Below are 24671 nucleotides of genomic sequence, written 5' to 3'. Positions count from 1 at the left end.
TTTTTATAAATCAAATCTACATACATGTTGTACTAAGTGAGTGTACTTTTTTTAAATCTCTACTTCAAAATATAAACATTTGCTGTAGAGAGGTACAGTAAAGATTTACCAGACTGGTTCCTATGATGGTATGTTTGCTGCATGTGTGAAAATTGAGTTTACTTGATAAATTCAGATGATTCACATCAGAAGGTTTTGAAAAAGGTTATAATTTCTCAAACTACTATAGATTTTGGTATGATTTTTGAATTATTATAGGGTGGGGAATGTGACGTACCACACTTCCGGGGTGCCTTGAGGCAACTTGTGTAGCAGCAGCACTGTCAATGGATATGATTAAATATTCTCATTTCTGCCTGATATAGCTAAAAAGCACAACTGCTTCCAAAGTCAGTACAGTCAATAAAGATGTCTTAATGCAATTAAAACAACTATCGCTACTTAAAACTGACAGGAACAATACTGATTGTGGATGGACTCCTTGTCAGAAACGTGGTTGCAGGTCACTGGTTACAGCAGTGTGATTAAGGAAACGGGGATTTAAACTCCCAATACTGACTATCTTGCTGGCAACTGCTGAATAAAATCAATGATCTCAAAGCTAGGGTGCTGAATCAGAGGGACAAGAGGACCACTTGTGTCCTTTGTTTCACAGAATCCTGGTTAACCCCTTCCATACCGGATGCGATTCAGATTGACAGGTTTACTATAAACCATCAAGATAGATCTATAGAGTGTCTCAAAAGCAGAGGTGGAGGAGTATGCCTCATGATCAACACTACTTGGTGCACAAATATATCAGTGCTGCCCCAATTCTATTCACCAGACCTGAAATATCTCGCAGTTAAGCGCCATTTAATACCATCATTCCCACAATCCTGATTGATAAGTTACAGGACCTGGGTCTCTGTACTTCCCTCTGCAATTGCATCCTCAACTTCATAACAGGAAGACCACAATCTGTGCAGATTGATTATAACATCTCCTCCTCACTGATGATCAACACTGGTGCACCTCAGGGGTATGTGCTTTGCCCACTGTTCTACTCTCTCTAGACCCATGACTGTGTGGCTTAGGCATAGCTCAATTACCAACTATAAATTTGCTAATGATACAATTATTGTTGGCAGAATCTCAGATGGAGACGAGAGGGTGTACAGGAGCAAGATATGCCTACTAGTAGTGGAGTGGTGCCACAGCAACAACCTTGCACTCAACGTCAGTAAAACAAAAAAGCTAATTGTGGACTTCTGGAAGAGTGAGACGAAGGAACCCATCCCAATCCTCATAGAAGGATCCAAAGTGGAGAGAATGAGTGAGCAGTTTCAACTTTCTGGGTGTCAAGATCTCCAAGGACCTAACCTAGCCCCAACATATTGATGCAGTTATAAAGAAGGCAAGACAGCAACTATACTTCATTAGGAGTTTAAAGAGATTTGGTATAAGACTCTAAGACCATAAGATATAGAAGCAGAAGTGGGTCATTCGGTCCATCGAGTCTGCTCCACCATTCAATCATAGGCTGATCCAATTCTTCCAGTCATCTCCACTCCCCTGCTTTCACCCCATACCCTTTGATGCCCGGGCTAATCAAGAATATATCTATCTCTGCCTTAAATAAACCCAGTGACTTGGCCTCCACAGCCACTTGTGGCAACAAATTCCACAGATTAACACCATCTGACTAAAGTAATTTTGTCCACATCTCTGTTCTAAATGGACACCTTCAATCCTGAAGTCGTACCCTCTTGTCCTGGACTCCCCTACCATGGGAAATAACTTTGCAATGTGTTCAGGCCTTATAACATTCAAAATCTTTCTATGAGATTCCCCCTCATTCTCCTGAACTCCAGGGAATACAGCCCAAGAGCTGCCAGACATTCTTCATATGGTAACCCTTTCATTCCTGGAATCATTCGTGAATCTTCTCTCAATCCTCTCCAATGTCAGTAAATACTTTCTAAAATAAGGAGCCAAAACTGTACACAATACTCCAACTGTGGTCTCACGAGTGCCTTATAGAGCCTCAACATCACATCCCTGCTCTTATATTCTATACCCCTAGAAATGGATGCCAACATTGCATTCGCCTTCTTCACAACCAACTCAACATGGAGGTTAAACTTTAGGGTATCTTGTATAGGACTCCCAAGTCCCTCTGCATCTCTGCATTTTGAATTCTCTCCCCAACTAAATAATAGTCTGCCCGTTTATTTCTTCCGCCAAAGTGCATGACCATATACTTTCTAACACTGTATTTCATCTGCCGCTTCTTTGCCCATTCCTCTAAACTATCTAAGTTTCTCTGCAGTTTCTGTTTCCTCAACACTACCCACTCCTCCACCTACTTTGTATCACTGGCAAATCTAGGCACAAATCCATTAATACCGTAGTCCAAATCATTGACACACATCGTAAAAAGTAACGGTCCCAACACCGATCCCTGTGGTAGCCAGCAGCCAGCCAGAATAGGATCCCTTTATTCCCGCTCTCTGTTTTCTGCCAACCAGCCAATGCTCCACCCACGCTGCTAACTTCCCTGTAATTCCGTGGGCTCTTATCTTGTTAAGCAGCCTCAAGTGCGGCACCTTGTCAAAGGCCTTCTGAAAATCCAAGTACACCACTGCATCTGCATCAGACGTGTATGCCAACATATACACTCAAAATGTTCTATAGCTGTACCATGGACAGCATTCTGACAGGCTGTATCATAGTCAGGTATGGAGGGGCTACTGTACATGACTGAAAGAAGCTGCAGAGGATTGTAAATTTAGTCGGCTTCATTTTGGTACTAGCCTACAAACTATCTAAGACATCCTCAAGGAGCAGTCTCTTAGAAAGACAGCATCCATTATTAAGGACCTCCAGCACCCAGGACATGCACTTTTCTCACTGTCACCATCAGGCAGGAGGTATAGAAGCCTAAAGGCACACACTCAGCAATTCAGGAACAGCCATCCGATTCCTAAATCGACATTGAACCATCCTCACTTTTTTAAAATATATATTATTTTTGCCTTTGCACAATTTTTAATTCAATACACATATACTGTAATTGATTTACTTATTTATTATTATTTTATTATATTTTCTTCTTGAAAGTAGGTACAGAAGAGATGTCCAGGCAAGTTTTTTTACGCAGAGGGTGGTGAATGGGCTGCCGGTGATGTTGGTGGAGGCAAATACAATAGGGTGTTTTCAGAGACTCCTGGATAGGTACATGGAGCTCAGAAAAATAGAGGGCTATGAGTAAACACAAGGAAATCTGCAGATGCTGTAAATTCAAGCAACGCACACAAAATGCTGGTGGAATGCAGCAGGCCAGGCAGCACCTATAGGGAGAAGCACTGTCAACATTTCGGGCCGAGACCCTTCATCAGGACTAACTGAAAGGAAAGGTAGTAAGAGATTTGAAAGTAGGAGGGGGAAGAGGAAAATGAGAAATGATAGGAGAAGACCAGAGAGGATGGGGTGGAGCTGAGAACCAGAAAGGTGATTCCAAAAGGCATACAGAGCTGGAGAAGGGAAAGGATCATGGGATGGGAGGCCTAGGGAGAAAGAAAGGGGGAGGGAAGCACCAGAGGGAGATGGAGAACAGGCAGAGTGATGGGCAGAAAGGGAGAGAAAAAAAGGAGGGGGGAGAAAAACTAAATATAACAGGGATGGGGTAAGGAGGAGAGGAGGGGCATAAACAGAAGTTAGAGAAGTCAATGTTCATGTCATCAGGTTGGAGGCTACCCAGCCGGTATATAAGGTGTTGTTCCTCCAATCTGAGTGTGGCTTCATCTTGACAGTAGAGGAGGCCATAGATAGACATATCAGAATGGGAATGGGACGTGGAATTAAAATGTGTGGCCATTGGGAGATCCTGGTTTCTCTGGCGGACCGAGCGTAAGTGTTCAGCGAAACGGTCTCCCAGTCTGCGTCGGGTCTAACCAATATATAAAAGGCCACACCAGGAGCACTGGACACAGTATACCACACCAGCCGACTCACAGGTGAAGTGTCACCTCACCTGGAAGGACCATCTGGGGCCCTGAATGGTGGTGAGGAGGAAATGTAAGGGCAGAGGTAGCACTTGTTCCGCTTACAAGGATAAGTGCCAGGAGGGAGATCGGTGGGAAGGGATGTAGGGGGGATGAATGGACAAGGGAGTCTATCCATGGCCTCCTCTACTGTCAAGATGAAGCCACACTGGCTAGGTAGCCTCCAACTTGATGGCATGAACATTGACTTCTCTAACTTCCGTTAATGCCCCTCCTCCCCTCTTTACCCCATCCCTGATATATTTAGTATTTCCCCCCTCTTTTTTTTCCTCTCTTTCTACCCGTCACTCTGCCTGTTCTCCACCTCCCTCTGGTGCTCCCTTCCCCCTTTCTTTCTTCCTAGGCATCCCATCCCACGATCTTTTCTCTTCTCCAGCTCTGTATCCCTTTTGCCAATCACCATTCTGGTTCTCAGCTTCACCCACCCCTTCCGGTCTTCTCCTATCATTTCGCATTTTCTCCTCCGCCTCCTACTTCCAAATCTCTTACTATCTTTCCTTTCAGTTAGTCCTGACGAAGGGTCTTAGCCCGAAACGTCAACAGTGCTTCTCCCTGTAGATGCTGCCTGGCCTGCTGTGTTCCACCAGCATTTTGTGTGTGGGGCAATGAGTAACCCTAGGTAATTTCTAAAATGAGTACATGTTCGGCATGGCATTGTGGACTGAAGGGCCTATTTTGTGCCGCAGGTTTTCCATGTTCTTTCTATGTTCTACATTATGTATTGCATTGAACTCCTGCTGCTAAGTTAACAAATTTCATAACACATGCCAGTGATAATAAACCTGATCCTGATTCTAAAGAAAAGCATAGAACTACTGACCTATCAGGCTCATGCTGGTGGCTGGGAAAATGCTGAAATAAAAAGGTTGACACGTCAATATGCTTAGAAGTTTATAATATGATAGATTCAACTCAATTATATTATGAACTAAATTATAAAACCAATCTTTTGTTCTAACGGTGCTCTTTTCTGTAAACATTGTGTATAGTTTATGTTTCTCTTGAGAATGCTACTTACATAATGCTATGTGCCTGTGATGCTGCTGCAATTATATTTCTCCTTGCACACATGTACTTGTGCATAAACTCAAACGGGAATCATTTTGATTCATCTACTGTAGTCCTGAGAATGCATCAAACAGTCACTGAGAAAGAACCAGAGTGTCTAGTGTATTTGAACTTTATGAAGATTTCCAATGAAGGCTGGTTAAGGTGATTAGATTAGATGAAGTAGAGGTAATATACCAGCATAGATTGAGTGCTGATGATCAAATTTTTAAAAACAGGATGATTACACAGATCCTCCTCAGATTGGCAAAGCAAGACTCGTGGTAAGGAACAGTGCTTGGCCTCTAACTATTTACAAGTTACTTCAACAATTTGACTAAGGGTATTAAAGGTGGTATTTCCCAGATTTGCTGTTGTGAGTAGGAAGGAAGGTACAAAAAGGCTTTAAGAGGATAGAGACAAAATGAATAAGTGGACAACTACATTGTAGATGGGATACAATGTAGAGAAAAAATGTGGATATCCATTTTAGTTTTAAAAAACAGACTTTTCTTTAAACTGGTGGAAGCTTGAATGTTGAATTTCAAAGGCAGCTGGATGTCCTCAGCCATAAATCACTAAAAACTAAAATGCTAGTGCAGCCAACAGGAGGGCAAATAGCAAGTTAGCTTTCGTGCAAGAGAATTGAAGCACAAGGGGAAGACCTCCCTGGTGAGACTGCATGTGTGTTCAAATTGTTTTGCATTCTCAGAACTACAGTATTTTAATATTGTTATTAATAATTATTAATACAGTCAAATTTGATTCCCTTTTGAGATCTGAGCTTGAGTTTTACTACTATAAAGGGATACAACAAAGGCTTACGAGGCTGCGTCCTAGTATAGGTTATCTGCTACTTGAGAAAAAAATTGACTAGGCAAGGTCTCTGTCCTTTAGAATTTAAGAAAAAGTGAGGTGACCTCACTGAAATATACAGTTTTTTCACAAATCAACAGACTGGATTTAAGGAAGGTATCTCCCCTTATTAAGGAACGAATGGTAAGGGGTAGGCTACTTAGAAATGAAATTTCTTCGGGTGTACTCCTTTGGAAATCTCTACTGCAGAGGGTTGTGGAGTCTCAGAAACTGATTAACCAGAAGAGCAATAGATTTCTGAATTGAATAAATGAAGAAATACACTGATAGGACAGGAAAATGGTGCTAAATTAGAAAGTCAGCTATGATGTTCCTAAATGGCAGATCAGGCTTGAGGGGTCTACTCTATTATTTCTTTCTGTTCAAATAAAAAGTCCATATCTTATTTGTCAAGGAAGAGCAAAGACAATGAACATCTTGACCAATGAATGCTTCAGCTTTTGCAACTTACAGGAGACTTCTCTACACTCACAACATTCGCTCCCATCATCAAACTCAATGGAATTATTTCTACTCTGACCCAAACCAAAAGGGACTTAAGCGTAAGTGCAAGCTTAAAAACACCAGGCAACTTAAAGGTGAAAGCTTTCAGGAACATTCATTTGGATATGATTAATGGTCACCTGGAGAAAAGGGATTATTTAAGGTAAGCCAGCACAGATTTATTATGGGCAAATGATATCACACAAACTTGAGAAAAATTTATGAGATCATGGTTACAGTTGATGAGTGCAAGAAAGGCTTACAGAAGGCTTTTGATAAAGTATTGTGTGCAAATTTGGAGCACATAACATAAAATGGATGTTAATAGAATTAATACAAAGAAGTTGGCTAAGGAACAGAGGGGCATAGTAAATATTTAGACTAAAGGAAGCTGAACAACAATCATGGTTAGAGCAACACTTGAAGGCTGCCCTCAGCACAACCTCACAGGGGCATGGTAAATATATATTCTGAAAGAAGGAGGTGCTCCCAAAAGATCATGGTTAGTGGTACTGTTTATTTTTTGGATTTATATTAATGACTGACTTGGGATGTGTGCTGGTAGAGACAAGTTATAATGCTAAATATGCAATGACAAGACTGTATTGTGATCAATAGAGGACTCGCTGACTTACAGGCAGCAGCAGTTAGTTTGGGGTAATAAGCAGTGGTGATGCTATGTTTGTGCCAGAAGCGTTGCGACACTTATGGGCTGCCCCCAGAATATCCTCAGATTGTGTTGGTCACTGACAAAAAAAAATACTGTATGTTTCAATGCAGATGTGACAAATAAAGCTAATCTTAATCATTTAAGGAGGCTGGTGGAATGGGCTGAAGCTCAGCTGAGGAAGCGTAAACCAGAGAAATCTGAAATAATGAATGAGGAGAGACAAATGAGACAATGTCAAATAAATGAGACTACTCTGGGAGGAGCACAACACCAAGGCACCCGGGGTTAAGAATGAACAAGTTATTGAAAGTGGCAGAGCCAGTTTAGAAAGCAGTTACTAAGGTTTACACAATTCTGAGCATTAATAATGAAGGATACAGCATAAAAAAGGGGCTGCAGTGAAATTTGTCACCTTGTCATGGTGGACAGGCTTATGCGTTCTTGAGAACCCAAGAGTGATGCCAGCTGGAGCTTAGCTCCTGGTAGGGTCACCCACGATGGCAAGGTCAAGGGGGAGATACCAAAGAACGATCCAACCAAAACCTCAACAGTAGAGCTGACAAAAGATGATGCAACATCACGTCAACAGTGAAGGCAGAAGATGGCTGCAACAATGAAGGGTCCCCATTTGTCTTGCATTCCATGCCACTGGACCATGACCCTGATTTGTCGAGGACACCATGGGTAGCTGCTCGTGCCTCAGCCCCTTCGCATTAAATAAAGTCATGCACAGGCATTCTTCATGAAAGTAATAACCCCTTAGGGGCACATCACACTCAACTCAAGTAATCGCACTACTCGCACTGTTGTAAACTTAATAATTCAGCACACTCACAACTTTAATGTGGCTAAATTGGCAAATTTTCAGAATTATTGCATAATTCCATTAATATAAAACATTAATTTCAATTTGTATTTTATGTAGATGCTATACTAGTATAATAAATTTTCCAGCCAACACACATAATTGTACTAATTTCAACAATTTTATAATTCTACAGAGCAAATGCATATACAGCACTTTTCTGCAAAACTTGCAGTGATTACTCAAGATTCCTCCTCAGTTTTCTAACCTCACTCTGCTTGTGGACCATATCTCAATAATCAATCGGGGATGGTAACCACCTATATTGTTCTATTTACAGGAAGGAATAGTAAATGCTGGAAATCCGAAGTTTAAAAAAAAAGATTCTGGAGATGCTCAGCTGTTCAGACAGTGTCAAAGGAGAGAGGGACTGAGTTCGTTAATGTTTCAGGTTGATGATACTTTTCATCAGGTGACTGACATGAAATATTGTTTTATTTTTACTTACTTATTTTGTTTGACTCCATGGTGCCCAAAACGTCAAAGGGTGAATGAGCGAAAACCTTTTAAAAATTGCAGCTTTGTCTTGACTCTCTTTATCCCCCAGGTTACTTCTCACAGTTGAACCAAACTACACAGTACTCACATTTCCATGTATTCAAATAAAAATTCATATCCATGATTTTGCCACACATAGAACACAGAAGATAACATTACAGCACACTACAGACCCTTCAGCCCATGATGTTGTGCCGACCTTTTAAATTACTCTAAAATCAAACTAATCCTTTCCTCACACATAGACCTCAATTTTTCTTTCATCTATGTGCTTAAGTGTCTTAAGTGTCCCTATTGTATCAGTCTCTACCACCACCCGACAGCACACTTCCACTAACCCACCACCCGTGTTAAAAACAGTTACACCTAACATTCCCCCCTCCCCACATACTTTCCTCCAATCACCTTAAAATTATGCCCCCTCATATTAGGCATTTCTGCCTTGGGAAAAAAAAATCTGGCTATCCACTCAAACTATGCCTCCTATCATCTTGTACACTCGCAACTCACCTCTTATTCTTCTTCGCTCCAAAGAGGAAACCTCTAGCTTGCTCAATCTATCCTCACAAGACATGATCTCCAAACCAAGCAGCATCCTAGTAAATCTCCTGTGCACCCACTCTTAAGATTCCACATTATTTCTGATGAAACAGCCAAATCTGAACAAGTGCGATCTAAATATGGTTTTACAGAGCTGCAACATAACTGCACAGCTCTTGAATTGAACATCCACCTAATGAAATCCAACACACTATACACCTTCTTAACAACCCTATCAACCTGCACAGCAACTTGGAGAAATCTATGGGCATGGACTCTGTACCTCCACACTACTAAAAATCATGCTAATAACCCATTAACCCTATATTCTGGTTTAACCAAATGTGGCAAGGGACTGGGGACCGAAGTGATAGGGCTGAGGATCAAGCTGTTGGTTTAAAAACAGAGGTAGTGTGTGGTGAGACTGTCAGAAAGGACAGGCAAATGATAGGGCAAAATTGCAGTCAGAGGGATGATTTGCAGTGTAAAAGAGGGACAAAAATCAAAAAGGATGATGAATAGAAGACTAAAGGTATTATATTTGAATGCAAGCAGTATCCTTAAGGTTGTTACCTCCAGAGGTGATAATGGCGACAAGCTCCCACTATCTTAATAGTGGTGCGTGCTTCAAATAGCCTCTGCCAACCAAGTCCAGCATCTGGCCTTCATGTGTGACTTAGCTATGAAGCTAAGAACCATTTCTACTGACAGGAGAAGGGGCAAAAGTGGGTTACTGGCCCCTTAAAAGCAATCACTTTGGCAGATGGGACTCAAAAGCTGTTGTAGGCAGCTCATCTAGGAGGAGGAAAACTCCGATCTCAAACCTCCACTGCCTTGTGGCTATACCCACTCATGAGGAAGGCTTTTGGAGTAAATCCCATGAAAAAAATCCAGCAAACACAAGGAAATCTACAGATGCTAGAAATTCAAACAACAACACACACAAAATGCTGGTAGAACACAGCAGGCTAGGCAGCATCTATAGGGAGAAGCGACGTTGACGTTTCGGGCCGAGACCCTTCGTCAGAAAAATCCAGACTGGAGTTCCTAAGGCAGTCCGACATTGTGTTCAATGTTGACTGGCAACTCCTGAGATACTGCTGGTACCAAACTGTATCAGTCTCTGCCGTTCCTATGGGTTCATCAGTTGCGTGGAGAGGAGAAGCTTGCTACATGGGCAACAGCTTGCTCCCCATATCATAATGACCAGATTTGCGTATCTAGGCAACTGTGATGCAATATTCATCATCAACTCTGACCAACAGAGGCTTCAAACAGTATACAGAATAAGTTAGGTGATCTTGCACCACAATTAGAGACTGGCTGGAGTGACTTTGTGGCATCACTGAGTAATAGCTGAAAGACTATAGTCATCTATAGACTGTAGTTGGACGATAGTTAACATCTGAGAATATACATTGTATTGAAAGGACAGGTAGGTAGGTAAAGGGGGTGACATGGCTCTGTTAGTAAAAAATGAAATCAAACCATATAACCATATAACAATCACAGCACGGAAACAGGCCATCTTGGCCCTCCTAGTCCGTGCCGAACCCTTAATCTCACCTAGTCCCACCTACCCGCACTCAGCCCATAACCCTCCACTCCTTTCCTGTCCATATACCTATTCAATTTTACCTTAAATGACACAACTGAACTGGCCTCTACTACTTCTACAGGAAGCTCATTCCACACAGCTATCACTCTTTGAGTAAAGAAATACCCCCTCGTGTTTCCCTTAAACTTCTGCCCCCTAACTCTCAAATCATGTCCTCTAGTTTGAATCTCCCCTACTCTCAATGGAAACAGCCTGTTCACGTCAACTCTATCTATCCCTCTCAAAATTTTAAATACCTCGATCAAATCCCCCCTCAACCTTCTACGCTCCAATGAATAGAGACCTATATGGTCATATAACCTATATGGTTATATGGTTAAACCTTTTGGAGGCATATATGATAGAACTCATCCTGCAATTTGAGAGGGAGAAGCAAACATCAGATGTATCAGTATTACAGTGGAGTAAGGGGAACTACAGAGACAAAAGAGAGGAGCTGGTCAAGATTGATTGCAAAGGGGTACTAGCAGAGATGATGGCATAGTAGCAACGGCTGGAGTTGCTGGGAACAATTCAGAAGGCACAGGAAAGGTACACTCCAAAGAAAAGGAACAATTCTGAAGGCAGGATATCGTAACTGTGGCTGACAAGGGAAGTCAAAGCCAATTTAAGCAAAAGAAAGGGCATATAGAGCAAAATTAGTGGGAAGTTAGAGGATTGGGAAACTTAAAAACCAACAGAATGCAACTAAAAAAGACAAAAGGGGTGAAGATAAAATATGAAGGTTAGCTAGCCAAAGAGGATATGAAGTCTTTTTTCCAGATATATGAAGAATAAAAGAGAGGCAAGAGAAGATATTGGACCATGGGAAAATAATGCTGGAGAGACAATAAAGGAGGACAAGGAAATGGTGGACAAACTGAAAAAGCACTTTGCATTAGTCTTCACTGTAGAAGACTCTGGTAGTATACCAGAAGTTCAAGTGTATCAGGGGGCAGAAGAGGGTGCTGTTGCTATTACAAGGGAGAAGGCGCTTGGGAAAGGTCTGAATGTAAATAAGTCACCTGAAACAGATGGACTACACCCCAAGGTTTTGCAAGTAGCCGCCAAAGAGATTGTGGAGGCATTATTAATTATCTTTCAAGAATCAATAGAGCCTGGCGTGATTCCTGAGAACCGGAAAATTGCAAGTGTCACTCCACTCTTCAAGAAGGGAGGAAGGTAGAAGATAGACCAATTAGCCTGACCTCAGTGGCTGGGAAGATATTGGAGTCAATTATTAAGAATGTGGTTTCAGAGTACTTGGAGGCACATGATAAAATAGGCCAAGGTCAGCATAGTTCCCTTGTGCAGGATTCCCTAAAGGTTCATTTGCAGGTTGAATCAATGGTGAGGAAGACAATTGCAATGTTAACATTCATTTTGAGAAGACGTAATACAAAAGCAAGTATGTAATGCCGAAGCTTTATAAGATACTAATAAGGCCTCATGGAGTATTGTGAGTAGTTTTGGGCCCCTTATTTAGGAAAGGATGTGCTGACATTGCGGAGGGTTCAGCGGAGGTTCACAAGAGTGATTCATATGAGCAGCAATTGATGGCTCTGGGCCTTTAATCAATGGAATTTTGAAGAAAGAGGGGGCATCTCATTGAAACCTATTAACTGTTGAAAAGTCTAGATAGAGTGGATGTGGAGAGGATGATTGCTATACTGGGGTATCTAGGACCATACAGCACAGCCTCAGAATAGAGGGATATTTATTTAGAACAGAGATTAGGATTAATTGCTTTGGTCAGAGGGATTTAAATCAGTGGAATTCATTGCCACAGGCGGCCATGGAGGCCAGGTCATTGGGTGTATTTAAGGAGATGGGTGATAGGTTCTCAATTAGTCAAGGCATGAAAGGTTATGGAGAGAAGGCAGGAGAATGGGGTTGAGAGGAAAATGAATCAACCATGTTGAAACAGCGGAGCAGATTCAATGCGCTGAATGGCCTTATGGTCTTACATGTATTTGGGGCATTTAAGAGACTCATACATAGGTACATGGACGAAAGAATAATGGAGAGGAGCATTAGATTGTTCTTGGAGTAGCTCAAATAGTTGAGTCAACATCATGCACTGAAGGCCTATACTGTGTTGTACTGTTCTATGTTCCATAAACAATGAACAATGCTAGGACAACCCAGCACACATTTTACTAGGCCAACGAGGCAATGACAATGTTAAATGTCAAAATGGAGGCAGAAGATATGCGGTAAGATCTTTGCTTATAAGAGGCAAAATATAATTTTATGCAGAAAGCAAACACTTCCCACTGCTTCCAGATGATATTTATATCACAGTGCCGTGCACTGAAGTCATTTAAAGGACACATGAAATGCAACCAGTGTCCAAGGGCAAACAACCAAGATCTACGCCAAGATTTACATGCAGAAAATTAGATCCCCGCGCACTTTTCATCAATGTTTTAAGGAGATAACAGTGACGAACAAAGACAAGAGATGTTACTGCAACAATTATGAAAAAAAAACTTGTCAGGCAGAGCAGACTTGTAATTCCGGCACGTGTGCGGTTGTATATTAAAAATAAAATCAGACGCATTGATATTTTATAAACGTTTCACGGTAGGGTCTGAAGGTCACTGAGACACAAGTTTTCGCAGGATGGGTAGATAGAGAATCCTTGATCACTCACATAGTGGGGCGGGAGTTAGGCCAAGACTCGCAGGTCGCGGCAGCGGGCAGCCTTCTTTCTGTTTAAAATGTGACAATATTTGAAATGTTACAAAATTAACTTACAAAACTCGGCCACGTAGAAGGACACGGCGTAATTCTCCTCGCACCAGTCCAGAGTGGAAGTAGGCTCACCCCAAAAGCCTGGCCTGTCAAAGACGGGTGCCATGTTTGTGGTCTGAGGCGGGCCTGGAGAGGGAGGAGGAGCCGTCGCCATGGCAACCCTGCAGACCTCGCCCGGCGTTGTCAATCATTAGGCACGCCGCGCCCCCTACCCGTTGAATCATTCATTCATTCATGGTTGAAGCCCCGCCCTTTCATTCACAGCAGACTGCAGAATCGGGTTTATATCACTGACATTTAAGCAATACGGCACGGATACAAGCAGTCCATGCCAACCATCGGCGCCCACCCAGCTAGCCGTAACTGCCTGATGAAATGTCTTGGCCCCAGAAGTTGATTGTTTATTTATTTCTACAGATGCTGCCTGACCTGCTGAGTTCCTCCAGCATTTTGTCGGTGTTGCTTTGGACTTCCAGCATCTGCAGAATCTCTTGCGTTTCCAGTTTCCTGTATACAACTCACGCCTCTGTGTATCTATTCAAATGATTCTTAATGTGAAAGTTATTCTTTTGAGGGAGCAGTGCAATGCAAGAATAGAATAGAACAGATGCAAGAACAGAATGTGCAGATAGTTATTGATGAATATGATATAGTTGGGATCACAGAGACATGGCTCCAGGGTGACCAAGGATGGGAGCTCAACATCCAGGGATATTCAATATTCAGGAGGGATAGACAGGAAAGAAAAGGAGGTGAGGTAGCATTGCTGGTTAGAGAGGAGATTAATACAATAGAAAGGAAGGATAATGCCTGAAGCTAATGCCTGGAGGATGTGGAATCGATATGGGTAGAGCTGCATAACACTAAGGGGCAGAAAACGCTGGTGGGAATTGTGTACAGGCCACCTAACAATAGTAGTGAGGTTGGGGAAGGCATTAAACAGGAAATTAGAAATGTGTGTAATAAAGGAACAGTAGTTATAATGGGTGACTTCAATCTACATGTAGATTGAGTGAACCAAATTGGTAAGGGTGCTGAGGAAGAGGATTTCTTGGAATGTATGCGGGATGGTTTTCTGAACCAACATGTCGAGGAACCAACATGTTGAGCAGGTTATTCTAGATTGGGTATTGAGCAATGAGGAAGGGTTAGTTAGCAATCCTGTCGTGCGAGGCCCCTTGGGTAAGAGTGACCATAATATGGTGGAATTCTTCATTAAGATGGAGAGTGACATAGGTAATTCAGAAACAAAGGTTCTGAACTTAAAGAAGGGTAACTTTGAAGGTATGAGACGTGAATTAGCTAAGATAGACTGGCAAATGATATTTAAAGGGTTGACGGTGGATATGCAATAGCAAGCATTTCAAGATCGCATGGATGAACTACAACAATTGCTCATCCCAGTTTGGCAAAAGAATAAACCAGGGAAGGTAGTGCACCCCTGGCTGATAAGGGAAATTAGGGATAGTATCAAGTCCAAAGAAGAAACATATAAATGCGCAAAAAAAAAGCGGCACACCTGAGGACTGGGAGAAATTCAGAGACCAGCAGAGGAGGACAAAGGGCTTAATTAGGAAAGGGAAAAAAGATTATGAGAGAAAGCTGCCAGGGGAGATAAAAACTGACTGTAAAAGCTTTTATAGATACGTGAAAAGAAAAAGATTGGTCAAGACAAATGTAGGTCCTTTACAGTCAGAAACAGGTGAATTGATCATAGGGAACAAAGACATGGCAGACCAATTGAATAACTACTTTGGTTCTGTCTTCACTAAGGAGGACATAAATAATCTTCCAGAAATAGTAAGGGACCGAGGGTCTAGTGAGATGGTGGAACTGAGGGAAATACATGTTAGTAGGGAAGTGGTGTTAGGTAAATTGCAGGGATTAAAGGTAGATAAATCCCCAGTGCCAGATGGTCTGCATCCCAGAGTGCTTAAGGAAGTAGTCCAAGAAATAGCGGATGCATTAGTGATAATTTTTCAAAACTCCTTAGATTCTGGATTAGTTCCTGAGGATTGGAGGGTGGCTAATGTAACCCCACTTTTAAAAAAAAGGAGGGAGAGAGAAACCGGGGAATTATAGATCGGTTAGTCTGACATCAGTGGTGGGGAAAATGCTAGAGTCGATTATCAAAGATGTGATAACAGCACATTTGGAAAGAGGTGAAATCATCGGACAAAGTCAGCATGGATTTGTGAAAGGAAAATCATGTCTGACGAATCTTATAGAATTTTTTGAAGATATAACTGGTAGAGTGGATAGGGGAGAGCCATTGGATGTGGTATATTTAGATTTTCAAAAGGCTTTTGACAAGGTCCCAAACAGGAGATTAGTGTGCAAACTTAAAGCACACGGTATTGAGGGTATGGTATTGATGTGGATAGAGAATTGGTTGGCAGACAGGAAGCAAAACGTGGGAGCATACGGGACCTTTTCAGAATGGCAGGCAGTGACTAGTGAGGTACTGCAAGGCTCAGTGCTGGGACCCCAGTTGTTTACAATATATATTAATGATTTAGACGAGGGAATTAAATGCAGCATCTCCAAGTTTGCGGATGACACGAAGCTGGGCAGCGGTGTTAGCTGTGAGGAGGATGCTAAGAGGATGCAGGGTGACTTGGATAGGTTAGGTGAATGGGCAAATTCATGGCAGATGCAATTTAATGTGGATAAATGTGAGGTTATCCACTTTGGTTGCAAGAACAGGAAAACAGATTATTATCTGAACGGTGGCCAATTAGGAAAAGGGGAGATGCAACGAGACCTGGGTGTCATTGTACACCAGTCATTGAAGGTGGGCATGCAGGTACAGCAGGCGGTGAAAAAGGCAAATGTTATGTTGTCATTCATAGCAAAAGGATTTGAGTACAGGAGCAAGGAGGTTCTACTGCAGTTGTACAAGGCCTTGGTGAGACTGCACCTAGAATTTTGGGTGCTGTTTTGGTCCCCTAATCTGAGGAAAGACATTCTTGCCATAGAGGGAGTACAGAGAAGGTTCACCAGATTAATTCCTGGGATGGCAGGACTTTCATATGAAGAAAGACTGGATCGATTAGGCTTATACTCACTGGAATTTAGAAGATTGAGGGGGGATCTTATTGAAACGTATAAAATTCTAAAGGGATTGGACAGGCTAGATGCAGGAAGATTGTTCCCAATGTTGGGGAAATCCAGAGTGAGGGGCCACAGTTTAAGGATAAAGGGGAAGCATTTTAGGACCGAGATGAGGAAAAACTTCTTCACACAGAGAGTGGTGAATCTGTGGAATTCTCTGCCACAGGAAACAGTTGAGGCCGGTTCATTGGCTATATTTAAGAGGAAGTTAGATATGGCCCTTGTGGCTAAAGGGATCAGGGAGTATGGAGAGAAAGCAGGTACAGGGTTCTGAGTTGGATGATCAGCAATGATCATACTGAATGGCAGTGCAGGCTCGCAGGGCCGAATGGCCTACTCCTGCACCTATTTTCTATGTTTCTATGTTTAAGAAATTAAGGAATGATATAAGTTACAAAAATAAATATTGCAAAAGAGAGAAAATGAGGTAATCAGGGCCAAGCTGTAGCATTTGCCAGAGCAAGACTTATTTCTTTCAAATCACCACACAGGCTACCAGAGATCACCATTGTAATGTAGAGGTTAATGCAATGCTATTACAGCTCAGTGTGTCAGAGTTCAGAGTTCAATTCCAGCACAGTCTGTAAAGAGTCCGTACATTCTCCCCGTTAACTGCTTTGGTTTTGTCTGAGTGTTCAGTCCAAAAATGTACTGGTTAGTAGTTTAATTGGTCATTGTCCTGTGATGAGGCTAGGGCTAAATAGGTGGGTTGCTGGACAGTATTGAATTGAATTGACTTAATCTCACATACATGATGAGTACAAATCTTTATGTTACGTCTCCATTTAAATGGCCAATCAAAGTAATTTATAATAAATAGAACAGTCACTGTAACATAGAGTACACTCAAATCAGCGTGAGTTAATCAGTCTGATGGCCTGGTAGAGGCAGGTTCGATATTGTCATTTAAAGTAAAATTGAATAGGTATAGGTACAGGAAAGGAATGGAGGGTTATGGGCTGAGTGCGGATCAGTGGGACTAGGTGAGAATGAGCGTTTGGCACGGACTAGAAGGGCTGAGATGGCCTGTTTCTGTGCTGTAATTGTTATATGGTTACAGATGCATTGGGCTGTCCACACTACTCTCTCCAGAGTCCTGTGATTAAGGGAGGTACAGTTCCCATACCGGACAGTGATGCAGCCTGTCAGGATACTCTCAATTTATTACCCCTCTAGGCCCCGTTCTCCAGCCTTCTCCCCACAACCTTTGGTGTCCTGTCTAATTATGAACCTAATTATCAACCTCTGCTTTAACTATACCCAATGACTTGGCCTTCACAGCTGCCAGTGGCAATTAGTTCCACAAATTCACCACCCTCTGGCTAAAGGAAATTCTCCTTATCTCTTTTCTATGGGGACATCCTTGTATTCAGAGGCCATGCCCATTGATCCCAGACTCACCGTCTATAGGAAACATCCTTTCCACATCCACTCTATTTAGGCTTTTCAGTATTTAATATGTTTCAATGAAATCCACCACCTCTCCCCTTCTAAACTCAACCCAGAGCCATCAAGCTCTCCTCATACCTTAACCTCTTCATTCTCAGAAACATTCTCGTGAACCTCCTCTGGACACTCTCCAATCCCAACACATTCTTTCTTAGATAAGAGGCTTAAACTTGCTCGCGTGCAGTCTGATCAAAGCCTCAGTATTACATCCCTGATTTTATATTCTAGACACAGCCTGGTTTGGAAACACCAATGCCCTTGAATATAAAATACTACAAATAGTATTGGAAATGGTCTAGTCCATCACGGGTAAAGCCTTCCCCAACATTGAACACATCTACATGAAATGCAGCCGTAGGAAATCAGCATCTATCATCAGGGACCCTCACCGCCCAGAACATGCTCTCTTCTCACTACTGCCATCAGGTAGAAGGTTCAAGAGCCTCCGGACTCATAGCAGCAGGTTCAGGAATAGTTGTTACCCCTCAGCCATCAGGTTCTTGAACCAAAGAGGATAACTTCACTCAAGTTCACTTGCCCCATCATTAAAATGTTACCACAATCTATGGACTCACTTTCAAGCACTCTTCATCTGATGTTCTGAATATTTATTGCTTATTTACTTATTATTATCACTTCTTTTTGTACTTGTGCAGTTTTTTGTCTTTTACACACTGATTAAACACAGTTAGAGTAGTTTTTCATTGAATCTTATGAACTTATTGAGTATGCCCGCAAGAAAATGAATCTCAGCGTTATATACGGTGATAGATATGCACTTTGATAATGAATTTACTTTGAACTTTGAACTAATCCTCTTGAAATGAATGCTAATCTGCATTTGCCTTCCTTACCCACACACACACACACACACACACACACACACACACACACACACACACACACACACACACACCATTGTTTGACCTTATTTCTAGCAGAGAGGCTGACATCCTGACACCGTGGTGACAAGATAACGACCTTTCCCTCAATGTCCAAAAAAACAAAAGAGCTGATTGTGGATAACAGGAGGAGTGGAGACAGGCTCACCCCGATCAGCATCAATGGGTCTGCAGTTGAGAGGGCAAGTAGTTTCAAGTTCCTCGGTATACACATCACCGATAATCTCACCTGGACTGTACACACCGGCTTTGTGGCAAAAAAAAGCACAACAGCATCTCTTCCACCTCAGGCAACTGAAGAAGTTCGGCATCAGCCCCCAAATCCTCAAGACCTTCTGCAGGGGCACTATTGAGAGCATCCTGACTGGCTGGGATGGGAACTGCACTAACCTTGATCGGTGGGCACTGCAGAGAGTGGTACGGACAGCCCAGCACATCTGTGGATGCGAGCTTCCCTTCAATAAGGACATTTACAGCAGCAGTTGTATAAAGAAGGCCTAGAAAATCACTGGGGACGCCAGTCACCCCAACCATTAACTGTTTCAGCTACTTCCATCTGGCAAACGGTACCGCAGCATAAACACCAGGATCAGCAGGCTAAGGGATAGCTTCTTTCCACAAGCTTTTAAATTCACATGTCTGTACATTGCGACAGAATCATAACACAAAGAGCTTTACTCCCACAAGTTGTGGGATGAATGTAAGATTTAAATCAATTCAAATTCTTCTTAGACAACTTCAACCTAACATCCCAACTCTGATTTATGAAGGCCAATGTGCCAAAAGTTGTTTTTAACATTGTAGCAACAGGGAATTACTTTCCAGAGGGAGGCAAGTCAATACAGGCTCTGACAAAAAATGGGGCTTAACGTCCCTAAAGTTTGGGAGGTGCTGCAAAACTTACCATAGCAACTCAATAATTACACCCCACTAAAACTCAGTATTAGTCAGCAGGGATATAATGTTTTCTTAACAAGCAAGGACAAAGAGGTTTGCCAGAATTTCACTATCACCAGTGGCTTAGTGATTCACAGTAAATCCCCGAGACTTGAGCTCAAGGATCCAGTCCAGCAGTTGTGTAGAATTGAGAGAACGCTGTATACGCTCAAAAGCCACTTTATTAGATACACTGTACACCTGCTCAATAATGTAAATATTTAATCAGCCAATCATGTAGTGGCATCTCAATGCATAATAGCATGCAGACATGGTCAGGAGGCTCAGACCAAACATGAGAGAGGGGAAGAAATTTGTATCTAAGTCATTCTGACTGGAATGATTGTTGGTGTCAGACAGAGTGGTTTGAGTATAACCATATAACCATATAACAATTACAGCAGGGAAACAGGCCATCTCGGCCCTTCTAGTCCATGCCAAACGCTTACTCTCACCTAGTCCCACCGACCCGCACTCAGCCCATAACCCTCCATTCCTTTCCTGTCCATATACCTATCCAATTTTACTTTAAATGACAATACCGAACCTCCCTCTACCACTTCTACTGGAAGCTCGTTCCACACAGCTACCACTCTCTGAGCAAAGAAATTTCCCCCTTGTGTTACCCTTAAACTTTTGCCCCTTAACTCTCAAATCATGTCCTTTTGTTTGAATCTCCCCTACTCTCAATGGAAAAAGCCTATCCACGTCAACTCTATCTATCTCCCTCATAATTTTAAATACCTCTATCAAGTCCCCCCTCAACCTTTTACGCTCCAAAGAATAAAGACCTAGGCTGAGTTAGGTAACCTGAGTTTCTGAGTATATCAGAAACTGCTGGGATTTTCATGCACAACAGTCTCTAGAATCAGAATCATGTTTAATAACACTGGCATAGGTCATGAAATTTGTAGTTATGCTGCAGCAGTACATTGTAATACATAATAATAACAACTGTGAATTACTGTAAAAAGTATATATATAGTTCAAAAGTTCCATTTACTATCAGAGAATGTATACTCTAATATAACCTGAAAATCTTGTACTTCACAAACATCCACGAAAACAGAAGCATGCCCAAAAGACAGTAAAAGTGTTAGAACCCCAAAGCATCAAATCAGTAGAAAGATGTGACTTGGGATTGGAAGATATTGAAGATATTGAATCCTTGTGGGGTGAGTTAAGAAACTGCAAGGGTAAAAGGATCCTGATGGCAGTTACATACAGATCTTCCAACAGTAGCTGGGATGTGGACTACAGATTACAATGGGACATAGAAAAGCCATGTCAAAAAGACAATGTTATGATAGTCATGGGAGATTTTAACATGCAGTTCAATTGGGAAAATCAGACTGGTAATGGATCTCAAGAGAGTGCGTTTGTTGAATGCCATTAAGCAGTTAGAGCAGTTTGCCATTAAGCCTACCAGGGGATCAGCTATACTGTACTGGATTAGGTGTTATGTAATGAACCGGAGGTGATTAGGGAGCAGAAGGTAATAGAACCTTTATGAGGCAGTGATCACAATATGATTGAGTTCAACTGGAAATTTGAGAAGGAGGAAGTCTGATGTAGCAGTATTTCGGTGGCGTAAAGGACATTACAGCGGTATGAAAGAGGAGTTGGCTGAAGTAATTTGGAAGGACATGCTGGCGGGGATGACAGCAGAACAGCAATGGTGTGAGGTTCTGGAAAAAATTAGGAAGGTGCAGGAGAGATGTACTCCAAAAACAAAACCAAAGAAATACTGAAATGGTAAAATAGTCCAACTGTGGCTGTCAAGGGAAGTCAAAGCAAATGAGAGGACATAACACCAAAGCAAAAAATAGCAGGAAGATAGAGGACTGGGAAGCTTTTAAAAACCACAGAGAGCAACTGAAAGTATTATTGGGAGGGAAAAGGTGAAATATGAAAGCAAACTAGAAAACAATATCAATTATGTAAAATAATAAAAGGGAAATGAAAGTGGATATAGGACTGCCAGAAAATGAGGCTGGAGAAATAGGAACGGGGGAAATGGAGATGGCATATTAACTAAATGAGTAGTTTGCATCAGTCTTCACTGTAGAAGACACCAGCAGTGTGCCAGGTGTTGAAAGGTGTGACAGAAGAGAAGTGGGTGCAGTTACTATTACAAAGGAGACGGTGTTCAAAAAGTTGAAAGACCTAAGGGTGCATAAGTCACCCAGACCAGATGACTTGCACCCTAGGGTTCTGAAAGAGGTGCAGTAGAGACTGTGGAGGCTTTAGTAATGATCTTTCAAAAAATCATTGGACTCTGGCATCATGTCAGAGAACTGGAACATTGCAAATGTCACTCCACCCGTTAAGGAAAGAGAAAAGCAGCAGAAAGGAAATTATAGACCCGTTAGCCTGACCTCAGTGGTTAGGAAGATGTTGGAGTCAATTGTTAAGGATGAGGTGATAGAGTACTTTGTGACACAGGATAAGATAATACAAAGTCAGCATAGTTTCCTTCAGGGAAATTCCTGCTTGACGAACCTGTTGGAATTATTTGAGGAGATTACAATTAGGATAGATAAAGGGGATGTAGTGAATGTTGTATATTTGGACTTTCAGAAGGCCTTTGACAAGGTGCCACACATGAGACTACTTACCAAGTTAAGAGCCCATGGTATACAGGAAAGTTACTAACATGGTTAGAGCTTTGGCTGATTGGTAGGAGGCAACGAGTGGGGATAAAAGTACCCTTTTCTGGTTGGCTGCTAGTGACTAGTGGTGTCCCACAGCAGTCTGTGTTGGGACCACTTCTTTTAATGCTGTATTCAATTAATTAGATGATGGAATAGGGGGCTTTTTTGCCAACTTTACAGATGGTATGAAGATTAGTGGAGGGGGCAGGTAGAGTTGACAAAACAGCTAGGCTACAGACGGACTTAGACAGATTAGGAGAATGGGCAAGAAAGTGCAAAGGAAATATTATGTTGGAAAATGCATGGTCATGCACTTTGGAAATAGAAATAGATGTGCAGACTATTTCCTAAATGGGGAGAAAAATCCAGAAATTGGAGATGCAAAAGCACTTGGGAGCCCTTGAGCAGAACAACCTAAAGGTTAACTTGTAGGCAGAGCTGGTGGTGAGGAAGGCAAATGCAATGTTAGTATTCATTTAAAGAGGTCTAGAATACATAGAAACATAGAAAACTCACAGCACAATACAGATCCCTCAGCCCACAATATTGTGCCAAACATGTCCTTACATTAGAAATTACTAGGGTTACCCATAGCCCTCTATTTTTCTAAGCTCCATGTACCTATCCAGGAGTCTCTTAAAAGACCCTATTGTATCTGCTTCCATCACTCTTGCCAGCACACACACTCACCACTTTCTGTGTAAAAAATGTGTCCCTGACATCCTCTCTGTACCTACCTCCAAGCACCTTAAAACTGTGCCCTCTTGTGATAGAACAAGAGCAGGGATGTAATGCTGAGGCTTTATAAGGCACTGGTGAGGCCTCATTTTAAGTATTGTAAACAGTTCTGGGCTGTCAGAAGAGATGTGCTGATATTGAAGAGGTTTCAGAGGAAGTTCACAAGGATGATTCCAGGAACGAAAGGGTTATCATAGAAGAATATTTGGTACTCGCTGGAATTTGGAAGGATGAGAGGGGATCTGATTGAAACCTTTTGACTGTTGAATGGCCTAGACAGAGTAGATGTGGAAAGGATGTTTCTTATGGTGGGGGAGTCTAGGACAAGAGGGCACAGCTTCAGGACACAGGGGAGTCTATTTAAAACAGACACGCAGAGAAATTTCTTCAACCAGAGAGTAATGAATTTGTGGAATTTGTTATCACAGGCAATTGTAGAGACCAGGTCAGAGATCAATAGGCTCTTGATTGGACATGGCATCAAAGGTTACAGGGAGAAGGCTAAGGAGGGGATAAAAGACCAACCATGATTGAATGGCGGAGTAGACTCCATGGGCCAAATGGCCTAATTCTGCTCCTATGTCTTACGGTCTTATAATATAGACTCTTGGTCTCATAATTTACCTCATTATGATCTTATACTTTCTCATTTACTTACTCTATTCATTTTGGTAATTTTTATATTGTATTCTGCATTCTGTTATTGTTTTACTTTGTGTTATGTCAGTGTATTCTGAGGTGATCTGATTTATACGAAAGGTGTGCAAGTCAGGCTTGTCACTGTTTCTTGCTACATGTGGCATTAATAAAGCAGTACCAATACCAAATACTGAGGGTCGAGACAGTGTACGTGTGAAGGGGATGCTTCCCCTAATCTAAACCTAAGACTTACTGTTTTACGATAAGGAGCTGATGTTGGAGTGAGGGAAGAGGCATCTTTTCCTCTCTGAGCATCATATTTTTGGAACAGCTTCATGAAAGAGCAGTGGAAATAAGATTTTTGAATATTTTTAGAGCAGATGTAGATCGACCCTCTTAAGAGAGAATTTTAAAGATTAGCTTTATTGACAAAGCAGGCCCACAATTTACTCACCCTAACCCGCCTGTTTTTAGAATACGGGGGGAGACTGGAAAACCTGGAGGAAACCGATGCAGTCATGGGCAGGATGTACAATCTCCTTCAAGTCAAGTCAAGTCACTTTTTATTGTCATTTCGACCATAACTGCTGGTACAGTACATAGTAAAAATGAAACAACGTTTTTCAGAACCATGGTGCTACATGAACAATACAAAAGCTACACTGAACTACGTAAACCAACACAGTCAATGGGAGTAGTCGAACCCCAGTCTTACAGCTGGCATGGTAAAGCATTGTACTAACCACTATGCTCCCACACTGCCCTTGACAAGGGGGGGTGAAAGATTACCATGAGTTGTAATTTCATCGAATGTTGAGATGACAATCAGATCAAGAGTGAATTCATTTAATGCAGAGCAG

At 41.9% G+C, this 24671-nt stretch overlaps 1 protein-coding gene across 6 annotated transcripts in view; it reads right to left on the bottom strand.

Annotated features, from left to right (window-relative positions):
- The window catches only part of acer3 (alkaline ceramidase 3), a 267551-nt gene extending 254046 nt beyond the window's left edge, over nucleotides 1-13505 (bottom strand). For all 6 annotated transcript variants that reach the window (XR_009511061.1, XR_009511062.1, XM_059963723.1 and 3 more), the window contains exon 1: nucleotides 13383-13505. Coding sequence is in view for 4 of the 6 variants with exons in the window: in XM_059963723.1 (XP_059819706.1) it covers nucleotides 13383-13485 (103 nt within the window). In the remaining 2 variants the exon portion in view is untranslated. The remainder of the gene's footprint in view (nucleotides 1-13382) is intronic.
- Nucleotides 13506-24671: the final 11166 nt, after the last annotated feature.

The sequence above is a fragment of the Hypanus sabinus genome, chromosome 3, assembly GCF_030144855.1.
Source record: "Hypanus sabinus isolate sHypSab1 chromosome 3, sHypSab1.hap1, whole genome shotgun sequence".
Taxonomy (NCBI): domain Eukaryota; kingdom Metazoa; phylum Chordata; class Chondrichthyes; order Myliobatiformes; family Dasyatidae; genus Hypanus; species Hypanus sabinus.
This window is presented reverse-complemented; position numbering and strand designations above follow the sequence as displayed.